The sequence below is a fragment of the Podarcis raffonei genome, chromosome 5 (assembly GCF_027172205.1).
Source record: "Podarcis raffonei isolate rPodRaf1 chromosome 5, rPodRaf1.pri, whole genome shotgun sequence".
Lineage (NCBI taxonomy): Eukaryota > Metazoa > Chordata > Lepidosauria > Squamata > Lacertidae > Podarcis > Podarcis raffonei.
Window position 1 is genome coordinate 13,003,804 of NC_070606.1, and position 19,706 is coordinate 13,023,509.

General features: G+C 43.8%; 1 protein-coding gene across 2 annotated transcripts in view; it reads left to right on the plus strand.

The window, feature by feature from the left end:
* Positions 1-19,706, plus strand: part of ERCC6 (ERCC excision repair 6, chromatin remodeling factor) — a 134,051-nt gene that overhangs the window by 9,721 nt on the left and 104,624 nt on the right. For both annotated transcript variants that reach the window (XR_008330392.1, XM_053387885.1), the window contains exons 5-8: positions 814-1,525; positions 10,366-10,494; positions 13,589-13,747; positions 16,121-16,256. Coding sequence is in view for 1 of the 2 variants with exons in the window: in XM_053387885.1 (XP_053243860.1) it covers positions 814-1,525; positions 10,366-10,494; positions 13,589-13,747; positions 16,121-16,256 (1,136 nt within the window). In the remaining variant the exon portion in view is untranslated. The remainder of the gene's footprint in view (positions 1-813; positions 1,526-10,365; positions 10,495-13,588; positions 13,748-16,120; positions 16,257-19,706) is intronic.

Below are 19,706 nucleotides of genomic sequence, written 5' to 3' on the forward strand. Positions count from 1 at the left end.
CCAGAAATGCATTTTAAATAAAAGGACACATTCTACTCGTTTCAATAGGCATGCTAATTCCTGGACTGCCAACAGGCCGGATTTATAATGTGATTGGGCTGGATCCGGCCCCTGGGCCTTAGTTTGCCTACCCATGTTCTATGCTGTATTGTCTCAACTGTTGCTCCAAATAAGTTATTTATAACACTTTTACAATGATGACCCCTAGATGTCTGTCTTCTCCCACTTTCAGTCCTATAGCTTCTTTCATTTAAGCATCTGTAAGAGCCACCTGTCTGTCTGCACCTATTTCTATTTTTTCTCCATTCTCTTTCTTTCTCTCCCCCCTTTTGTCAAGTCTCTGTTTTGGTTTCTGGCCATTTTGTGCATTGGCTTTCTTTACATTTATCGTTTCCCCCCCCCTCTGCCCTGTGTTCCTCCTATAAAGCACAAGGATATAACAGATCTGTTCATTTGAACTCTCAGGATAATAGCTTTATCCTGAAGACTGTTTCACATTGAGATAAATGGGTGCACTTGTCTTTTTCACATACAGTGGTACCTCGGGTTAAGAACTTAATTCATTCTGGAGGTTCGTTCTTAACCTGAAGCACCACTTTAGCTAATGGGGCCTGCTGCTGCACCACCGCTGCACAATTTATGTTCTCATCCTGAAGCAAAGTTCTTAACCCAATGTACTATTTCTGGGTTAGCAGAGTCTGTAACCTGAAGTGTCTGTAACCTGAAGCATCTGTAACCTGAGGTACCACTGTGTTGGAGGGGAAGGAGTCATGTATACTCTTTTTAATCTTTGGGGGGTTTTGTGTTTTGTAGAACCTGGTCCGTCATCCCTTGGGAGCATGCTTATGCCAGCCCAGGAAACTGAATGGGAGAACCTCATCCGAACTGGTCAGATGACTCCATTTGGAACAAAGATACTCCAGGGCCAAGAGAAGAAGCCCCGTCGGATAATGTTAGATGAAGGAGCTGGTTTTGAAAAATACTTGGCAGATCAAGCAAAACTCTCATTTGAAAGGAAGAGGCCTTCAGTTCGTAAGGGGACCAAGAAGAAAGCTCCTTCGCAGAAGAATCTGATCAAAACTCCAGTATGCCCCATAAAAGGCAAAGGAACCGAGAGTAAAAGCCGGCCCAAAACGGACAGCCGTTTGAAGAAGCACATGAGAAAGCTTCAGAACCACGTTCTTAAGATTCAGGCCAAGGCCAGACTTCCTAAGGGCAATGAGATGCAGGGAGAGGAGCAACAGGAGGACAGTGAGGAGTCGGAATACAGGCCTGATGAAGAAGAGCTTGGCAGTCTGCATGGGGAAGATGACTTTTTTCAAGAAGATGATGGTGATGATTACGAAGTGAAACCTCTGCCAAGGAGAAAGAGATTTTCATTAACGCACGAATTTCAAGAAGATGTTGGGGATGATGACTTTTTCCCAAGCTCTGATGAAGAGGAGGATGATGATATTGCTGGGAAAAGGAGAATTAAAAAATGTAGAGATGACGGCAATGAAGATTACTATAAACAAAGGTTAAGGTTAGTAAAAAAACACACCCAACCAAATATTTCTAGTGCCAATTCCAGGTTTTTTTTAAATACATACAAAAACTAGACTGTTGTATGCCTCCTACATTTTAGAACTAACAGCTGGGGAACAGAACAGAAGATCCTTAATATCAGAATATGTTGTGGTTTCATTTTTTTCATGGAGAGCTCTTTTTATCCCAATGAAATAATTAGATGTATATGCCCAGTCAGTGCAAAAAAGCACGGATATTGTAATGTATGAATGACTAACAGGGTACTCTATAAGTAAACATATATCATTAAATATGGTGGTGCAAAGTACAGTACCCAGTGGGCAGAATTTCATCTTCAAACAGGGTAAAGAATGTTCTGTTTAGGGGCCTTCCTTTGACTGCCCTTTTGCTGCTTCTCTCTATTCCTTTGATTGATTGATTGATTGCTTCAAAAAGTCTTAGCATAAGTGCTTGTAGTGATTTGTAGCCTGTGTTGGTTGTTCAGCTCCACTATTAGGTGATTGCGGTGCCACACCACTCAGTAGTGGCATGAAGTCTGTTGTGCCAGATAAGTGGAGCTTACTCAAAGGATTTGTCTTTTAGAAAAATGAAATTGAATGCACTTGTTTTTTTAAAATCAAAAGACTTAATTTAAAATAAACCACATGTTGTTGTTGTTTTGAAAACTAATGTACCTCGTCACGGAATAATTTTTATTCCCAAATTGGCCCATTGCTGGGCTGGTAGAAGGCAGAATTGTGAGACCTCTGAAACTATTTAAAAGAAAAACCATGTTCTCCTAATCTAGGCCCCCGAGGAGAACAACCCAACTGATTCCTTTTGGCTGGAGAAATAATAGCCTTTCTGAGAGATGGACTAAAGAATTAATAAATGTATTAATCTGTAAAATATTTGCCATTTTATTGAATGAAGCTCAACTTTGTTCCATTGACTTAGCTCAATATTAAATCATTTTTAATTCAGAGTTTTCATCAAGAGTAATTTATTTTGATTGAAAGTTTTAATATGATTCACAATTTAAATCCATCCAGACAAGTTTTTTAATAACGTTAAGATCGTAACAATTTATCCCTGCTAAAGTCATACATTTCCTGCAGTTGCTTAAGTTACAATAAAAGCCTAAATGAATTTTAGAAATATCAATAATTGTAATTGCCACCAAAACATCATATCTCCTAAAATTTCATAGCTCTAGTTATTGTAGCTGTTAAACTGCAGCTGCCCACATTGACGTTCTTGTACTTGCATTCCCCAGGTGATCTGTACCGTGGGAAATGCTGCTAGGAGATAAAGTGGAGTGAATTTGCTAAAGGAACGGCATTTGCTTACACTTGCATCTTATTCCTTGTCAGTTATGGTTGTTTATAAAAACAACTGGATGAGTGTCTGGCAAGTTTCACCCCCAAATGACGGAATCAGTCCTCCTGGATTGCTCGATGGAGCATTTTGCTGTGTGGGGAGTCCCACGTACTTCAAGAGGCAGAAAATGAGTTTTCTTTCCACAGCGAAGCTTTCAAGATTGTATCTGGGAGATGGTCCTGCATCAAGGTGAAAATATTACACTTGTAAAGCTTGACAGTGAGCCAGCTGTGATTCTCCTCTGAACATCTGAAGCACAAGGCCAATTAAAAGTTTGTGATTCCAGGGGGAATCACTGTGCAAACAGGGGGACTCTGTAGTAGTTCTGCCTTGTCATTTTTCTGTGGCAGATTGTTCCAAGGGAGAGGGAGCCCTCATTTTAGGAAGAAAGGTATGAGAGCGAGGGAGGCAGTTTACTTCTCTTAGTATGCCCAAGTGTGGGTGGGAAATTGGAGGCTGCATATTAGGTTGGTTTGAATGCCATTGCCTTAAGTACTGCAGTTTTGTTTTGTTTTTTAAATTCTAATATTCATAACCCACTTTATTGTGCGCAAAAAATTCCAAAATGCCTGCCAGTAAAACCATTGAAAATTCCAATATAATGAAATGGACGTTGCAAGAACAAGATCATAATAGCAGTAGATTGGACAAGTAAAACATAAAAGCAGCATTAACCAAAACACCTAGTAACAGCAGTTGAGACCGTGGGTTGATTCCACCCCTAATACCCCATGAAAAGCAGCCCCAGAAGGTTAGGTGACTGTCCCAAACGATGTGGGAAGTGATGCTGGAGTCTGAAGAGGAATTAGCAAAAATGGCGTCCCTCTTTCCTCCAGCAGAAGCCTCTGCTGGATCTCAGTCTCTTCTGCAAACAAAGCGAGCCTTTCTGCTTTGCAGAAGGCCAAGTCTGGACTCGTCGCAATGATTTCAATAGGCATTCTTATTTATCATATGCGAGCGTAACTTTGTTATCATGTGAGATGTGTTGCTTTTAGATCAGGGTGGGTGAAAATTAAAATAAGATAAACTGTGCCTTACATCAGACATAGGGAAACTTTTTAAATTTCCAGGGGGTTCATATCAGTGGTGGGTGCAGCCAGATGCAAAAGTGGGAATCTAGTTTGAAGCTGTTTCTTCAAGCCTAATATTTCCATCCAAATTGTGGCACGGGTTTGGCCATGTCCGGGGAATGCATGTCCCTCCAAAGGTTTCCTAATGCTGCATTTGATCTTGGAAAAACCCACCCAATTTGTTCAACTCTAATTGCAGTGGGGGGATGTTTGGGGGAATAAGGTCATGCTGCGAAACAGATGAGAAAGTGCCTGGGGGCCAGTGGTTTTTCACCCCTTTGATTGCATTTTGTTGCAGTTGTTCTGCTGATCCATCTTTTTGCCACAGTATGTGGTCTACTGTTTAGAGGGTCAGACTAGGACCTGGGAGACCACAGTTCAAATCTCTACCCAGCCATGAAGCTCTCTGGGTGACCTTCGACTAGTCACTGCCTCCCAGCCCAAATTTACCTCCCAGGGATGTCGTAGGGATTAACTGAAGAGCGGGGAGAACACCTTGAGATTCTTGGATGAAAAATACATTATTTACCCATGAATCCAAATGGTACATCAACCCCACCCCCTTATATGTGTGGGGAGCTAATTTGATTTGGACCACCAAATGCCACTGAGAAGAGACAGTGTTTCTCTACCACAGTGATCCATGCGACGGTCACCTCCAGGCTTGACTACTGTAATTCGCTCTACTCGGGGCTGCCCTTGAAGCTGTCCCAGAAACTCCAGCGGGTGCAGAATGCAGCAGCGAGGCTCCTCACGGGGTCTCTGCCATGGGAGCATATTCACCCAGTGCCTTTCCAGCTGCACTGGCTCCCGGTGGAATACAGGGTCAGATTTAAGGTGCTGGTTTTGACCTTTAAAGCCCTTCACGGCCTAGGACCCTCGTACCTACGGGACCGCCTCTCCCGGTATGCCCCACGGAGAGCCTCAAGGTCCATAAATAGCAACACCCTAGTGGTCCTGGGCCCTAAGGAATTTAGATTAGCTTCAACCAGAGCCAGGGCCTTTTCAACACTGGCTCCGGCCTGGTGGAACGCTCTGCCTCATGAGACCAGGGCCCTGCAGGATCTGATTTCTTGCCGCAGGGCCTGTAAGACAGAGTTGTTCCGCCTGGCCTTTGGCTTGGAGCCAATTTGATTCCCTCCCCCTCTTTCCTTTTTCATTTCTCCTCCTGTGATGAGGCTGCATTTTAATATTTTAATGTTTCAGTATTTTAGTTTTTGTATTTTAATCTTGTTTTTAAGTTGTATTCATTCAACTTGTTTTTATTATTGCTTGTTAGCTGCCCTGAGCCCGGCCTTGGCTGGGGAGTGCGGGGTGTAAATAAAAATTATTATTATTATTATTACCTGTGAATGGCTGGTGGCACTGGATTCCAACTTCCACCTTGGAGGACCATATTTTTCCTCCAGTAGTTTCATTAAGAAGAGAGGTGCCTTTCTAGCCCAGCCTCTTGGGCAAATTATATCCAAATTAAAACAGGTCCTGCCTCCGGCTGGGCAGAGCAAGGAGCTCCTCATGGCGTGGCCCGTTGTCTGATGAAACAGGGAAAGACAGTTCACTTATAAGGAAAATCCTTGATTTTGGTGTAGATGCCTAATCCCCTGCATCATCCTGGCTTTGCTCTCTGAGACTTGTAACTCTAATGGCATATGTTTAATCTGCTGAGGAGGCAGCGATTAGAGCGACCCCCACACAACTCATAAAGAGCCAGATCGGAAGAGTAACTCATTGTCTCAATTTACAAAATGAGAATGATCATTAAGGGAATCTTGGCTGTCTGAAATGGAAAATATATTACGCTTCAGAAACACAAACTATATTAAATACCCAGCTTGGTTCCTGAATATGTTTGGAAAAATCAGATTGTGATCTGTTGTGAGCTACATGTTTGAAGTGCCTGGCTGCACTTTTGTTCAAATGGGGAGGGGGGGGGGACTGTGTAAGTCATCTTGAGCTCCTTGGAGGAAGGGCATGATATAAATGTAATAATAAATAAATAAAAATGTTTTCAGAAGCCCATATTTAAAGATGGATGAACTCAAATTACTCAGGCGTTAGCAAGACAACCTACAGGTTTTATGTTGCATTGACTTCAGGATTCCTGAAAACCCTTTTCAACTTTTGTCCACTTTCAGGCATCACATCTTCTAGCAAGAGAATGCAGTAAATGGAAAATGAACTTGTGTCTAAATTCCATCCTTCATTAATTAAACCACCTGCATTAATTAAAAGGATACGGAATCACAGCGAGGAGGGCAGGAATAAGGCAAAGATCCAGTAAGGATTATTGGACCCAAGGAGGCCTGTTATTCCCAAAGTGATGCATTATTGTCCAAAGAGGACTTCAGCTCTCCTGCATCGATGATCAATTATCATTTTAATTCTTAATATTGTAGGTTTCCATTTGTAGGCATGGTTAAAATTAAATCCAAATCCAAGCATTTTAAACTTAAAGCTGAACCAAAGAGCCAACAAACTCGCTTAGTTCAAACGTATTGGGAAACTGGAGAACAAGTCATAGGACAGCCTTTGTTGAGAGTGCGGCAGGGGAAAGTAATCTGGCAATTAGGCTTGGGAAGAAAAGCTAAAGAGTTTTCTTCAGGCTTAATTGCTGAGAGAACTCTGTGTGCATGTGGGTCACCATGCACACCTCTGGTGTATGTCCCCTAGAGCAGGCGTGGCCAAACTTGGCCCTCCAGGTGTTTTGGGGCCACAACTCCCATCACCCCTAGCTAACAGGACCAGTGATCAGGGATGATGGGAATTGTAGTCCCAAAAGATCTGGAGGGCTGAGTTTGGCCATGGCTACAGAAGGTTGGCCAAGCAGGGATGCATCCTTTAGGCCAAAGAAAAGTTCACCACTTCTGTAGGGTGATGCGAAAGCCCTTCAGCATGTGATAACGGAGCTCGATGAATACCGTATTTTTTGCTCTATAAGATGCATCAGACCACAAGACGCACCTAGTTTTTGGAGGAGGAAAACAAGAAAAAAAATATTCTGAATCCCAGAAGCCAGAACAGCAATAGGGATTGCTGCGTAGCGAAAGCAGTGATCCCTCTTGCTGTTCTGGCTTCTGGGATAGCTGGGCAGCCTGCATTCACTCCATAACACACACACACACATTTCCTCTTACTTTTTAGGAGGGAAAAAGTGAGTCTTATAGAGCAAAAAATACGGTACTTCACAAAAGGAGATAGCTCTCATCACAGTGGTTTGGTGGCTCCTTTACTAGTTAAATGAATGAATGAATGAATGACTGCCTTGTTTCACAGTGGTATCATCCTATGCTGATTTTGCGTCCCAATACGTTTGGACCAGCAGCGCTCCCCGTTCTGTTAGCTGCTGTTGATGTTTAGCTTACGGGTGTCTAGCATGACAGCCTGTCAGTATTCCAGTCTCCTGCAAATGCACTATGGTCGATTTGCTAGAGGAAGTAGACATTTGGAAGCACTCAAAATCCTTGTAAAAACATAAATGATTCACTAATCCTGTTTGCATCTCTTGCACAAAATAAAATAGTTTGCTAACAAGTAATAAATCAGAGCTTTTAATTGCGCACTTTAATATGCTTCCATTGGGTTTTAGTTGATGTCTCAATTGTTTTATCAGTGACTTTATTGCCATCGCAAAACCTGGAAATAGCAATATTCACTATTTATCCTTTACCTCTTTATTTGTTGGTATTGATGGCTCTTTGTCGTGGCCGTATGACACTTGAGTACAGTTTGCTAAATGCTCCTTCGCCTTTTCTTTTTGCTTGGCGGGCTTCGTTCAGACATTTGGCAAACAGGTAAGCTGTTGCAGGTGGTGGGAAAATGGTTGCCAGCTTCACGAATGATACCTTTAGCTGGGCATGCGAAATGTGTGAAATATTAATTCTTGCTCTTTGCCATTTTACATACCAGCTGACAAATTAAAATCAGTAAAACGTTTATACAATCAACACTCAGCTAAATAAATTCAGAAGCAGTGCTGGCACAACAGTTACCATAGAACCAGCATAAAGTAAAGATAAAGGGGCCACTGACCATTAGGTCTAGTCGTGGCCGACTCTGGGGTTGCGGCGCTCATCTCGCTTTATTGGCCGAGGGAGCCAGCTTCCGGGTCATGTGGCCAGCATGACTAAGCCGCTTCTGGCGAACCAGAGCAGCACACGGAAACGCCGTTTACCTTCCCACCAGAGTGGTACCTATTTATCTCCTTGCACTTTGACGTGCTTTCGAACTGCTAGGTTGGCAGGAGCAGGGACCGAGCAACGGGAGCCTACCCCGTCATGGGGATTTGAACCACCGACCTTCTGATCGGCAAGTCCTAGGCTCTTTAACCCACAGCGCTACCCGGGTCCCTTCAGAACCAGCATAAAATCCTTTAAAAGCAGTATGGAATCCATAAACAGAACTAAACCCTAGCAAGGGGTAACCTGACTGTGGGTGTGTCTAGCTCAGTATTGTCATCGCTCGCCGGCAGTGGCACTCGAGGAATCTTTCCCAGTCTTGCCTGGTGACACTGGGGCTTGAATCAGGGATGTTCTGCACACAAGCATGTCTGTTACCACAGATCTTTAGCCCTTTCCCAAGCATTTGGATAGCTCAGTCGGTAGAACATGAGACTCTTCATCTCAGGAACATGGGTTCAAGTCCCACGTTGGGCACAAAGATTTGTGTGTTGCAGGGGGTTGGACTTGATGACCCTTGTGGCACCTTCCTCCCAACTGCAGCTCTATGATTAAATCTTAAATTGTTTAGAAGTTCCAGGCGAATACAGGAGAGAGACAAGTTTTGTTGCAACTGGGGTGCTCCTTACCTTGCCATCAACATTAAAACTCAGCTCATACACAAACATAGTACCCATTTTCCTCTTAGAAAATGAACTTGAATCACTCTTTGGCAGAGTCTTTTGGAGCAACTTTATTTTCTCTTGACTATGTTTTTCTTAACTAGAACAGGAGCATCCGATCTCCCATGTTGTTGGACTACAACTGCAATCAGCCCCAATCAGCATGGCCAATATGGGAAATAATGAGCTCTATAGTTTTAACATACCGAAGGCCATGAATTTCCCATCTCTAGGCTAGAGTTTAGGGTATTTGACAGTGTCTGAACCCCTGTCTGCTATAGCAGAGACTGGAACTTCTGTCAACATTTTGCAAATGGTTTATTTTTATTTTGCTTGGGAAAGTCATATTAAATGTATCTGTCTTCAGAGAAGCTGAAGGTAATCTGAAAGAACGGTTGCTGATCAGGTTGTTTACACCTTTCCCTCCTTAATTCTGGCAAACAAATATCAGAAGCTTTTGAATTGTTTTCCAAAACATTTAAAAATAATGTTTTACCAAAGGTGGGGATGTAGCAAAAAAATATATGAAAAAGAAAGCAAAAGCTCATAAGCTGCTTTCAACTCTTCTGAATCTGGTTGCGCCAGGTGAATTTCTGTTTCTAATCTGTAGGGAATATATCCTGGAGGGAAATGACATGTCTTGTTCATGGTGGTGATCCCTGAGAAATTCCCTTCTGTATAATGAAATAGTGTTAGTTTGAAGTAAGTGTCTCCCACTCTTCCCTCCACCCACCTTTTTCTACTGGATGCAGGCTCCAGCTGGGGAAAGTATGCAGGACACAGAAAGTTTTGGTAAGGGTGGGGCTGAAATGTACAATGGATTGATCACCTCCCATTGAAGTTAGCGGGTGTGGATTTGCACTTCCATCTTAAATCATTGCATGCTCTCTCTTGCTGTCTCATGTTGTCATCCTGTTGTACAGAATGATCCTATTTGGCTATTTTTCCGATAAGAAATGTCTTCTAAAGGCCGTATAGCAGTGTGCGCAATAGGTTGATAAAAGTTTTTATGCCGACATTTAATTTGCCTTTAACTTTTGTTGGGTTTAGTGATTCAGTTAACCGTGTGAAATGTCTTGCAAACATATTTTGTATCCAGATACTATAAAAACTTGTTCTCCCTCTTTCCCCCAACCACCCATTTTTTCCTATGCTTCTAAATTTAAACACATAAACCTGCTGAATCCAGCCAAAGGCCCATCTAGTGCAGCATGCTGTTCTCACAGTGGCCAACCAGATACCTACAGGAAGCCTGCAATTTGTAGAGCACTACTTTGTAGAGTGCCCACAGGAAGCCTGCAATTTGCAGAGCACTACTTTGTAGAGTGCCTTACAGTCTTTCTCACTTCTTTATATCCCTCCTGTAGGAAAGCCAGCCAGAGAGTTCTTTACCTTGCCCAAGGCATAAGCACTTAAGCTCAGCTGGAATTTGAGCCCAGGTTTCTTATGTCAAAAACAACACACTGTCTGCTGGACCACAATAGCTGCTTTTCAGATTTGCTTTCTGTTCTCTCCTAGCTGCCTAAACTAACACTGGCGATTAAATAGTGATTCTTCTTGTAATTTCAGGAGGTGGCACAAGCAACAACTGAAAGACAGAGAGGAGCGGCAGAAGGCAGGGGAAGATTCGGATGATAGCGATGCCGAATTTGCTGAGGGTTTTAGAGTTCCAGGTTTCCTTTTCAAAAAACTTTTCAAGTATGTATGTTAAAGTAGTGAACAACAATTCATTGCTATAAGTGGTTTGCTAATGTATCAGTACAAACTGGGAAAGTTAAGAGTAAACCGAGTAGCTAAAGTGTATTATGGCATTCTGCAGCCAACTGAAGAACTTGAATTCCATTGTGGTTATACGTTTGTGTTGGGTTGTAGCTGCCAAAACTGCATAGACATGTGTCTATCCTACACAAGCATAGTCAGTGTGTAAAACAGAGAGATCACTCCATTCACGCTGTTAGTCTTTCCATTCAGTCCTTTAGCAAATGATTCAAGCAGCGTAGCTTGTGAGCTGCCTGGCTGTAACACTTCATTGAGCATGGTGGTCTTGAGCAGTGTTTATCGCTTCCCTGGAACTCACAGCTTGGTTAACAGGTTCCTCACCAACTGCTGGTGGACTTAAGGGTGTGTTACGCTGCTGTAACCATAATCTAAAAATGGATCTGTGATTAGAGAAACCCAAAGAGAATTCAACCAAGATGGGCAACTAAATATGAGTCTTGGCATGATAGCCGTCCCTAATGAAGGGTATCCCCTTGCAAGCATGAGTCAGCTGGCAAAACTTCCTGAGTGGTTAAAAAGATCAATTGAGCTGAATGATTTGTCTGACATGCAATTTAAAAGATGAGATCTCCCCAGCAGGAAAGGGAGGTTGCCATCATTAAGCATTAGATGCTCCTCTGACCACACGAGCGCAAAGATGGCAGCAGTGAATCCCGATTGATCAACTCCCAGTTAGTTTGTTCCTGGCTCTTAATTTTTCTCAGCAGGTCTTCTGAAAACTTTATCCTTTTCTAGGGTTTGTTTTCGCTGAAGTTGAATGAGGGCAGTCCTGAAAACTCAATTTTAGTTTCTGTGCTTTGCAGTTTCAAAAATATATTTGGAAAAGAGAATAGAAATGGGAGAGTAGAAAGCGGCTTGCCCATTTCTCGTCCCAACTCTCAAGCATTCTGTTCGTATTAATAGAATAGAGATCTATACCAGCTGCAACCTACTGTGTCTCTCTGAAAAGACTATGAAATATGCTACAGTCTATGCAGTTACGAGGTACTTTAAGTCATAGGATGTAGAGAGCTACAAGAGACCATGAGAAAGAGGCCAAAACTTGTGTATGTGACTTGGTAGGTCCTATTGGGTGTTGTTTTTTAAATGGAGAATTTGGTCTATTCTTTTTTTAGGCTTTTCTCTACATCTAGGGCTAGAATGGCAGGCCCAGAGCTCAGTGTTGGAGTCCATCTGGTATGTGAGGAGAGATGGGTTATATCCCTTCCCATGATGCTCTGCTTGCTGCTGCTCTTCAATCCCTTGCATGAATTTAGCTTCTTGGTTCTGATACGTTGCAGAGAATGAAATGAGCAAGGACTCCTGCGCCTTGCTCACTCTCGGCAAGAACTCACTGTTGCCATCTGTTCGGCAGGTGCCATCCGAAGGGAGAGGAAAGACTCTGCCACACTCACCTTCTCCTCTAGCAATCACACTGGTTGCTCATCATTGTACATCCCACACCCCATGTGAAGAAATGCTTTGTTTTGCAATAGCAGGGGGAGAGCGGCCTCCTGTATCCTTGTGCCTAGTGAAGTGAAAATGTTAGGAAACTAGCTTGTTGAGGGATGCGAGTAGGAATCTATAAAAGGCACCCTTCCAACTGTAAATGGGAGAAAGAGGGCAATGGTTTGAAATAAACAATAGGCTTTTCAGTTGAGCTGAAGAATTTGGTGAGCTTTTTGTGAAGAGTGAGCACCCTCAGATGAGAGAAGGTGGTGAGAGAGAGAGATGCTTTTTTAAGCCAAAATTTAGATCATGTCTCATGTGTGGAACCTGCCTTAAAGCCCTGGGGATAGATTAGCAAGTGAGCCAGACGTTCTCCACACACTACAGATGGCAGAAGACCCCTAGGGATCACTCACTAATCTAACCTGATGGAAATGTGTTCCTTCTCCCAATTGGAGTGCTTTTGGGGGACCACAATCTCTTTCTGACCTCGCTGACCACCCAGTTGAGGCATGAGATGGAATTACAGTATACAGTCATCTTTCACACATTTATCCAACTATTCCTCTGAACAAAGGAGATTCTTCTCGTAAAACTTCTGTTTTGGCAGAATTTTACATTCTCGGTTGAAAACCACCCCTAAACTTACTAGCAGGCAGTTTGCAGCCGTTGTTCTTGTACTCCTAATCTGACCTAACCCATATCATTGTTTGCATTTGCTGTATCCATCCCTGAAGGGGACAGCCCTTCCCCTGCTCCCAACTCCTTTCATCTAAGTTTGACAGCTGTCTTTTATCTCAATGCTGCTTACGTAAAGAGAAGTTGCTGGTGAACTGTGCCCAAAGCATAGCCCCTCTTCCTGCTTCCAAATAGGGAGAGACAAAAATTAGCCTGGGTAGTTCAGCTGCTTAGAGCATGGTGCTAATAACACCAAGGTTGCAGGTTCGATCCCTGTATGGAACAGCTGCATATTCCTGCTTGGCTGGGGATTGGACTAGATGACCCCCCTCCCCGGGTCCCTTCCAACCCGACAATTCTATGATTCTGTGTTTTTGCAATTTGTAACTTGTGTAATTTAGCAAGAACAGCCTGACAAGTTTTCACTGGCAAAGGAATTACTATTATTTTTAATACCTCCCTCTTCTTAGTTTGTAGCCGTTGTTTACTTTTTGTTCCTTTTCAGCACTAGCTCCTGGGCTCCTGGGCATGGAACCACTTCGCCACGTTCCCCTGTGATTTAATAGTCCTCCTATATGTTGGGCTGCGGAAACAATTGCACTTACTGTTCTGAAGAACCAGAAGGAGCCGTTCTAGCAATATTTATACAAAACGAAATAAAACACCCTCCAATTATCACGTCCCAGTTTAATTAGATGTACTTTTAACATTGCACAAAGAGCGAGTTCATCACATCCAGCGTCCAAAGGCATAAAAAATGCATGACGCTGTAAATACAGCCTTCATGTAAAACACATGCTGCAGCATGTTACGGTAACTAGCTTCTGAGCGTTGCAAATGACTAATTCATGTGTTTGTCCTGTTGCGATCTCTTGTTTGCCATCTGATTTTGCCCTTTTCCTTGCAGGTACCAGCAGACAGGTGTTGGGTGGCTCTGGGAATTGCACTGCCAGCAGGTGGGAGGAATTCTGGGAGACGAGATGGGATTGGGCAAGACCATCCAGATAATTGCTTTCTTGGCAGGTCTGAGCTACAGCAAGATCAGGACGCGTGGTTCAAATTACAGGCAAGTGCTCTTCGGCAGACTGTCAGTCTGTGGAGCTCAATGAATATTTCATTGGATGTATTGCCGTGGAGGAGGGCCCCGTGAATTATTAATGGCATTTCAATTACAATATTCCTTTAATTCTTTTAGCGGGGGACATCAAAGGAAATTTTTTTTACGAGACAATGGAGCTGGAGGGCAGGAAAAATTAAACATGTAACACTCTTAATGAATTCCAGGCATTGATGCTTCATTTTGCAGATGAGCCTCGCCAGTTATTTTGGGTCAATACTATGTCTTAAGGTTATAGAGCGCAAATGGATTGCTTACCAATTCAATTATGTTAATATTGATAGTTTACACAGTATGGAATTTTCAATTAGGGGTAATACCTTTAGGTCAACTTACTACGTTTTTACATTAAAATCTTGGCTCTGGCAAGAGACCAGTGGACTACTTTCATAGGCAGTCACAGTCTTCTTTGGGATGCTGGAAGTGAGAGTCAGGAGTGAGCAAGGAAACATTCTTGCAAGATCCTTCCTTGAGTCTGCACAGACAACCCACGTTCAAGCAGAGGGAGTTCTTTCTTTCTTTTTTTTATACAACCTGCTCCTTGTTGTCTTCCTCCTCCCACCCCATTCGCCTGGAACCTCAAGTATCTGTAGTTATCAACCCAGCAATCGGAACAGTCAGGGGAAAATGTCTTGCAGCCCCTGGAAGGCCTAATGGGCATTCGCAAATTTGCTTGCTGATTCAGGTGCCCCCGGCTGCAACAAAAGGGGTTCCCAGCAGCCCCCAAGAGGCTGTTACTTATGCTGCTGTGTGGAGAACTAAGCGAACAACCAAGGCTGTTGCTTAGTGTATCCAAGCCTTAGTCTAAATAAGATAAGATCCTGCTTGGATTTGCATTCCTTGACTTGCAGACTGTGTGGCATGTAGAAGGCGCATAGAAGCCTGATTGATGCATGTAGTACCTTCTATGCACAAGGCTATTCCAGACTGTTATGCCTTACTGAGTTTCCTCTCTTCGTGGTTGTTGCACAGACGGTAGACTGGATTGAGTTTGTGGCATTTTTTCTGTGCTGGTAATTATTCCTAGTAACTTTATCTGCTACATCCCTTCATATAATAATAATAATAATAATTTTTATTTATACCCCGCCCTCCCCAGCCAAGGCCGGGCTCAGAGCGGCTTACAAGCAATAATAAAAACAAGTTGAATGATTACAACTTAAAAACAAAATTAAAATACAACATTAAAATATTGAAACATTAAAATATTAAAATGTAGCCTCATTGCAGGAGGAGAAGGAAAGGAAAAAAGAAAGAGAGGGAGGGAATCAAATTGGCTCCAAGCCAAAGGCCAGGCAGAACAACTCGGTCTTACAGGCCCTGCGGAAAGAAATCAGATCCTGCAGGGCCCTGGTCTCATGAGGCAGAGCATTCCACCAGGCCGGAGCCAGAGTTGAAAAGGCCCTGGCTCTGGTTGAAGCCAATCTAACTTCTTTAGGGCCCGGGACCACTAGGGTGTTGCTATTTATGGACCTTGAGGCTCTCCGTGGGGCATACCAGGAGAGGCGGTCCCGTAGGTACGAGGGTCCTAGGCCGTGAAGGGCTTTAAAGGTCAAAAGCAGCACCTTAAATCTGACCCTGTACTCTACCAGGAGCCAGTGCAGTTTGAAAAGCACTGGGTGAATATGCTCCCATGGCAGAGACCCCGTGCTGTTGCTTTTATTTCTCTACCATGATCGCCCCCTGCCACTGGCTCTTGCAGGCATTATTTTAAAAGTGGGATCAGCCTGGTTCTCAAATTTAACCTGCAGTCCTCTGGTGTTTCTGTGTTTTACTGGTTTAATTGGTTGGAAGGAGAAAGCTAGTATAGCTTCCCCAAAACTTTTCATTTAGCGTTGTGGCTGTTATTGACTCCAACTCCTTAGCATCCTCCTTTCTATTGTCTTGTAGAGCGTCATCCTGCCATTTACCGTATTTTTTGCTCTATAAGACTCACTTTTTCCCTCCTAAAAAGTAAGGGGAAATGTATGTGCGTCTTATGGAGCGAATGCAGGCTGCGCAGCTATCCCAGAAGCCAGAACAGCAAGAGGGATTGCTGCTTTCACTGCGCAGCGATCCCTCTTGCTGTTCTGGCTTCTGAGATTCAGAATATTTTTTTTCTTGTTTTCCTCCTCCAAAAACTAGGTGTGTCTTGTGGTCTGGTGCATCTTATAGAGCAAAAAATACGGTAATTTTATAGTTTTGCACCCATTTCATAAAACCATGAAATTGTAGAGTCATCTAGTCCAACTCTTCATCTCTAACTTGAATACAGTTGTTCTGATAGCTCTCATAATGCATGCTTCTTATTTCACGGTGCTGTCATCTTGTGATCTCTTCTAGGTTCCAAGGGCTGGGTCCAACAGTGATTGTGTGCCCAACTACAGTGATGCATCAGTGGGTGAAGGAGTTTCATACTTGGTGGCCTCCGTTTAGAGTTGCAATTCTACATGACACGGGCTCTTACACCAATAAAAAGGTACCTGCTCTTTCAGGATGCTGCAAATTCAGACCTTCTCTTTCTCCGCTGAATAGGAACAGCTTGCACTTCTTTCTTTCGAAAGTGTCGTGAGGATTTTGTTGCCAGTACTGAAGATGACCCTTGAAGTTTTAGCTTTGCTCCCTCCCTCGCAGTGTTAAATGGAACACATGTTTCCCCCCCATGAAACACCTTGAGAGTTTTTGTTGCTGTGTGACATTGAGCGAGCTGTATGGTGCAGCGATTCAGCGTCAGTGAAAGCCCAGTCCACCAGGTCCTCCATTTTTATACCCCCCCCACTCCTCCCTCCACCCGAAGAATTTAAGGACAAATACAGCACAGAGGGCTTAGCACCTCTGCTTTAGGTTCCGTGATACGCAAATGCCATCTTTTAAAAGATACTTATAGGGTTGCAACTTTTATATCCATGTTTGCCTTCATTCAGCACCAAGGCCTGTGAGTTGGGTGCCCCAGCAAATAGTTTTCTATGGAACTTGTTGCAGCAAGGTGTCCTGCCTGGGGTTCTTTTTCTTAAAAAACCCCCAAACATGCTCTTTTCTCCCTCTCCCTGCTACTTCTCCACTCGGAATTGCCGTAGCTTCTGTTGCACATGCGTACATGCTTTCCGTAGTTCAGCCCTTAGATTAGTTAGGCTGGCCTTCCCTGTGCAGCTGGACTTGGCAGCTGGTCTCACCCTTCCCATGCCCCTTGCAGACTTTACCATGGTCTTCCCGTCTTCAGGGAGCACTCGCCTAGGAAACCTGCAGCAGTGCAACCTCCTGAGTGCTAATCTTGTGAGTTTGGGGGCAACGTTGCAGACACCTGGGTGAACTCTTGGGCTCTTGAGCATCTTGTTTATTTATCTAGAACGGTTATGGGCCACTTCATATTCCAGAAAGATCTCAAAAGTGGCATGCAAGATAAAAATACAAAATCACATGCAGCGTTAAATATATTGGAAAACAGGTCCAACAAAATTGCACTATGGTGTGGCTCTCGTAGCTGATATCATCCTTCTGGAAATGCCCGGGTAAGCATAAAAGTTTGAAGCAGGTAGAAGCACAAAATTGTCGGTGTCTGTCTGATAACGTGATGAAGTGCATTCCACAAAGCAGGGGCTGTAAGAGCAAAAGCTCCACTCTGTTATTGAGAATCATTGCCGCATATAGTGATCAGCGTCGCTGGTGTTTCCATGATACTATTGCACATCATAATTATTTACCTAGACTAATAACTTATTTATTAGTCTGGAGAGATCGAAAACATGAGCCTCAGGCGAATGATACACAGCAGTGAAGCGGCTGGAGGCTCCACTCCGGGAGCTCGCACATCTGCACTAAGCCCGTGGTGAAGCTTGGAGTGACGTGTTGCGATATATACACAAATGGATCAGTCTGATAAATTGTGCTGATAGTTTTCTGAGGTTTAGCTAAGTTGGTGTTGTCGCCTCTGAGGATCTCGTTTTATCCGGGAAGCACTGAAACCTGCACAACGGCTCATCTGCAAAGATTATTGTGTATTTAAACACACCCGGATCCCTCGGGTTTTCCTCCACCGCTACTGCCCTTTTGCAAGTTAAAACTAAACAAAACAACTGTACTGTTAGGAGGTTAGCTGGCAGTGGGAGTGAGCCAAGCTGAAAACCAGTCAGGTGGGCTAGTCAACCAGCTGGCCAACCAACTAATTCCAGAACTTAAGCATCACATTTTCTGCAGTGATCACAGGAATTGTGGCTTTTTGGGGGGGGGGAGTGGGGAACGATTCTTCTAAGCCCAAACACTTCCAGAGTAAAATGACAGGGCAAACTAAGCTCCCTCCAGCTGTTGGTTATCCCTCCGCAGTGGTAAGGGATGGGGGAACGGGAGAGTTGTTTGTGAAGCTGGAGGAAGTGGCTGGGAACAGGGTTTAATTAAACATATGCCATCTTGGTTTTGTGAGCATTCCTTGCAAATACTCACAGAACTCCCTTAGGGGAGTTTTTTTTCCATGTATTTACAAAGGGTTGTATCTAATGCCGTGTGTACACAGTCCCACTCGCACAACGGACTTCCGTTCCATTTCTCTCCCCATGCGCCATCGAAATCTTATCCTTAGGGTCCTCTGATCCTCTGGAGCATTGCGCATGGGGGCGGTAGGGGAAATTGCATTGCGCAAGTGGAAGTCTGCTGCGCCAGCATTGGATAGGACCCAAAGAACTGAATACTGAAGAGAGCAGGGGGCTGTTCACCAGTCCCTGTAAATATTCTCCAATGTTCTATGGACACGGTTTGTTGGCATGCCCAAGAGCTGGGAATTTACTGAACTACGGTAGGGAAAGCTTCTCAGGATTCTGTTGAGAAAGTTGTAGACAGCACAAAGCTTCCATGTTCTGTTTATGAGCGCACACCAGTATATTGTTTACATACTTGTAAATATGTGCCACAAGCATAGAAACGAGCACCCTGCAAGGCTCTCAAAGGCCACGGAGGGTTTTGCCCACTAGCTTCACTGAAATCAGAGGTGGGGAAGATGTAACACTCCAGGTATTGCTAGATTGTAACTCCTTGACTGTTGGAGTGCAACAAAATCTGGAAGGTGCCCCCATTGGCTACCCCTGCTTTTTTCAGCTGGAACTCAGTTCTGGCACCTCTCAGATGGGTTCCAGCACCTTTCAGGTGAGTGCCATTGCTATTCTTAGAGAATGAGGTGGCATTCATGGTGAATTCAAGCACCTATTTTTCTAGAAAAATAGCACTGCGTATACACAATCCTATTTACCCAAGCCATTTCTCCCAGCAGCCACCCCAACTAGGTCTTAAAACGGGCAGGACTTCTCTCTGATAATTCAGCAGCATTAGCGGTTTGTGAGTATTCAGTTCTCGAAATGTCATATGTGTTGATTCCTGAGCTCAAAGCTGTTTGTTTTCATTATTATCTGAAGCCCCTTCCCACTCACTTTCAAAAGGGGCCAATATTCTGTTTAGCTATAGCAGAGTTTCCCAAACTTTGGGTCTCCAGCCGTTTTTGGACTACAACTCCCATCACCCCTAGCTAGCAGGACCAGTGATCAGAAGTGATGGAAATTGTAGTCCAAAAAGAGCTGGGGACCCGAGTTTGGGAAAACCTGAGCTGCAGAAAGGATTGTGAGCACGGTGCCCTCCTGGGCTGGGCACCAGCAGAATATGGACATAAGGTTACAAAGGGAGCTTACTATCTGAACAGCTCTGAAGAGGTCAGGCTAAGCAGTAGAAGTTGGGCTGAGAAAAGAGATGTCACTACAACAGAAGCCGGAGGAAGAGGTGGGATAGGATACTGTGGCACTGTAGGGTGGCACTTCTCATTTAGTAGCACACATCTCTGTGAAATCCTTGACCTCTGTTTTGTTCTCTCACCATTCGTATCTGCTCCCGAAGTGCATAAATCCCTTTGCAGAAACTTCATTAAGTGCAGAGTTAAGGCATAAGGCTGGCA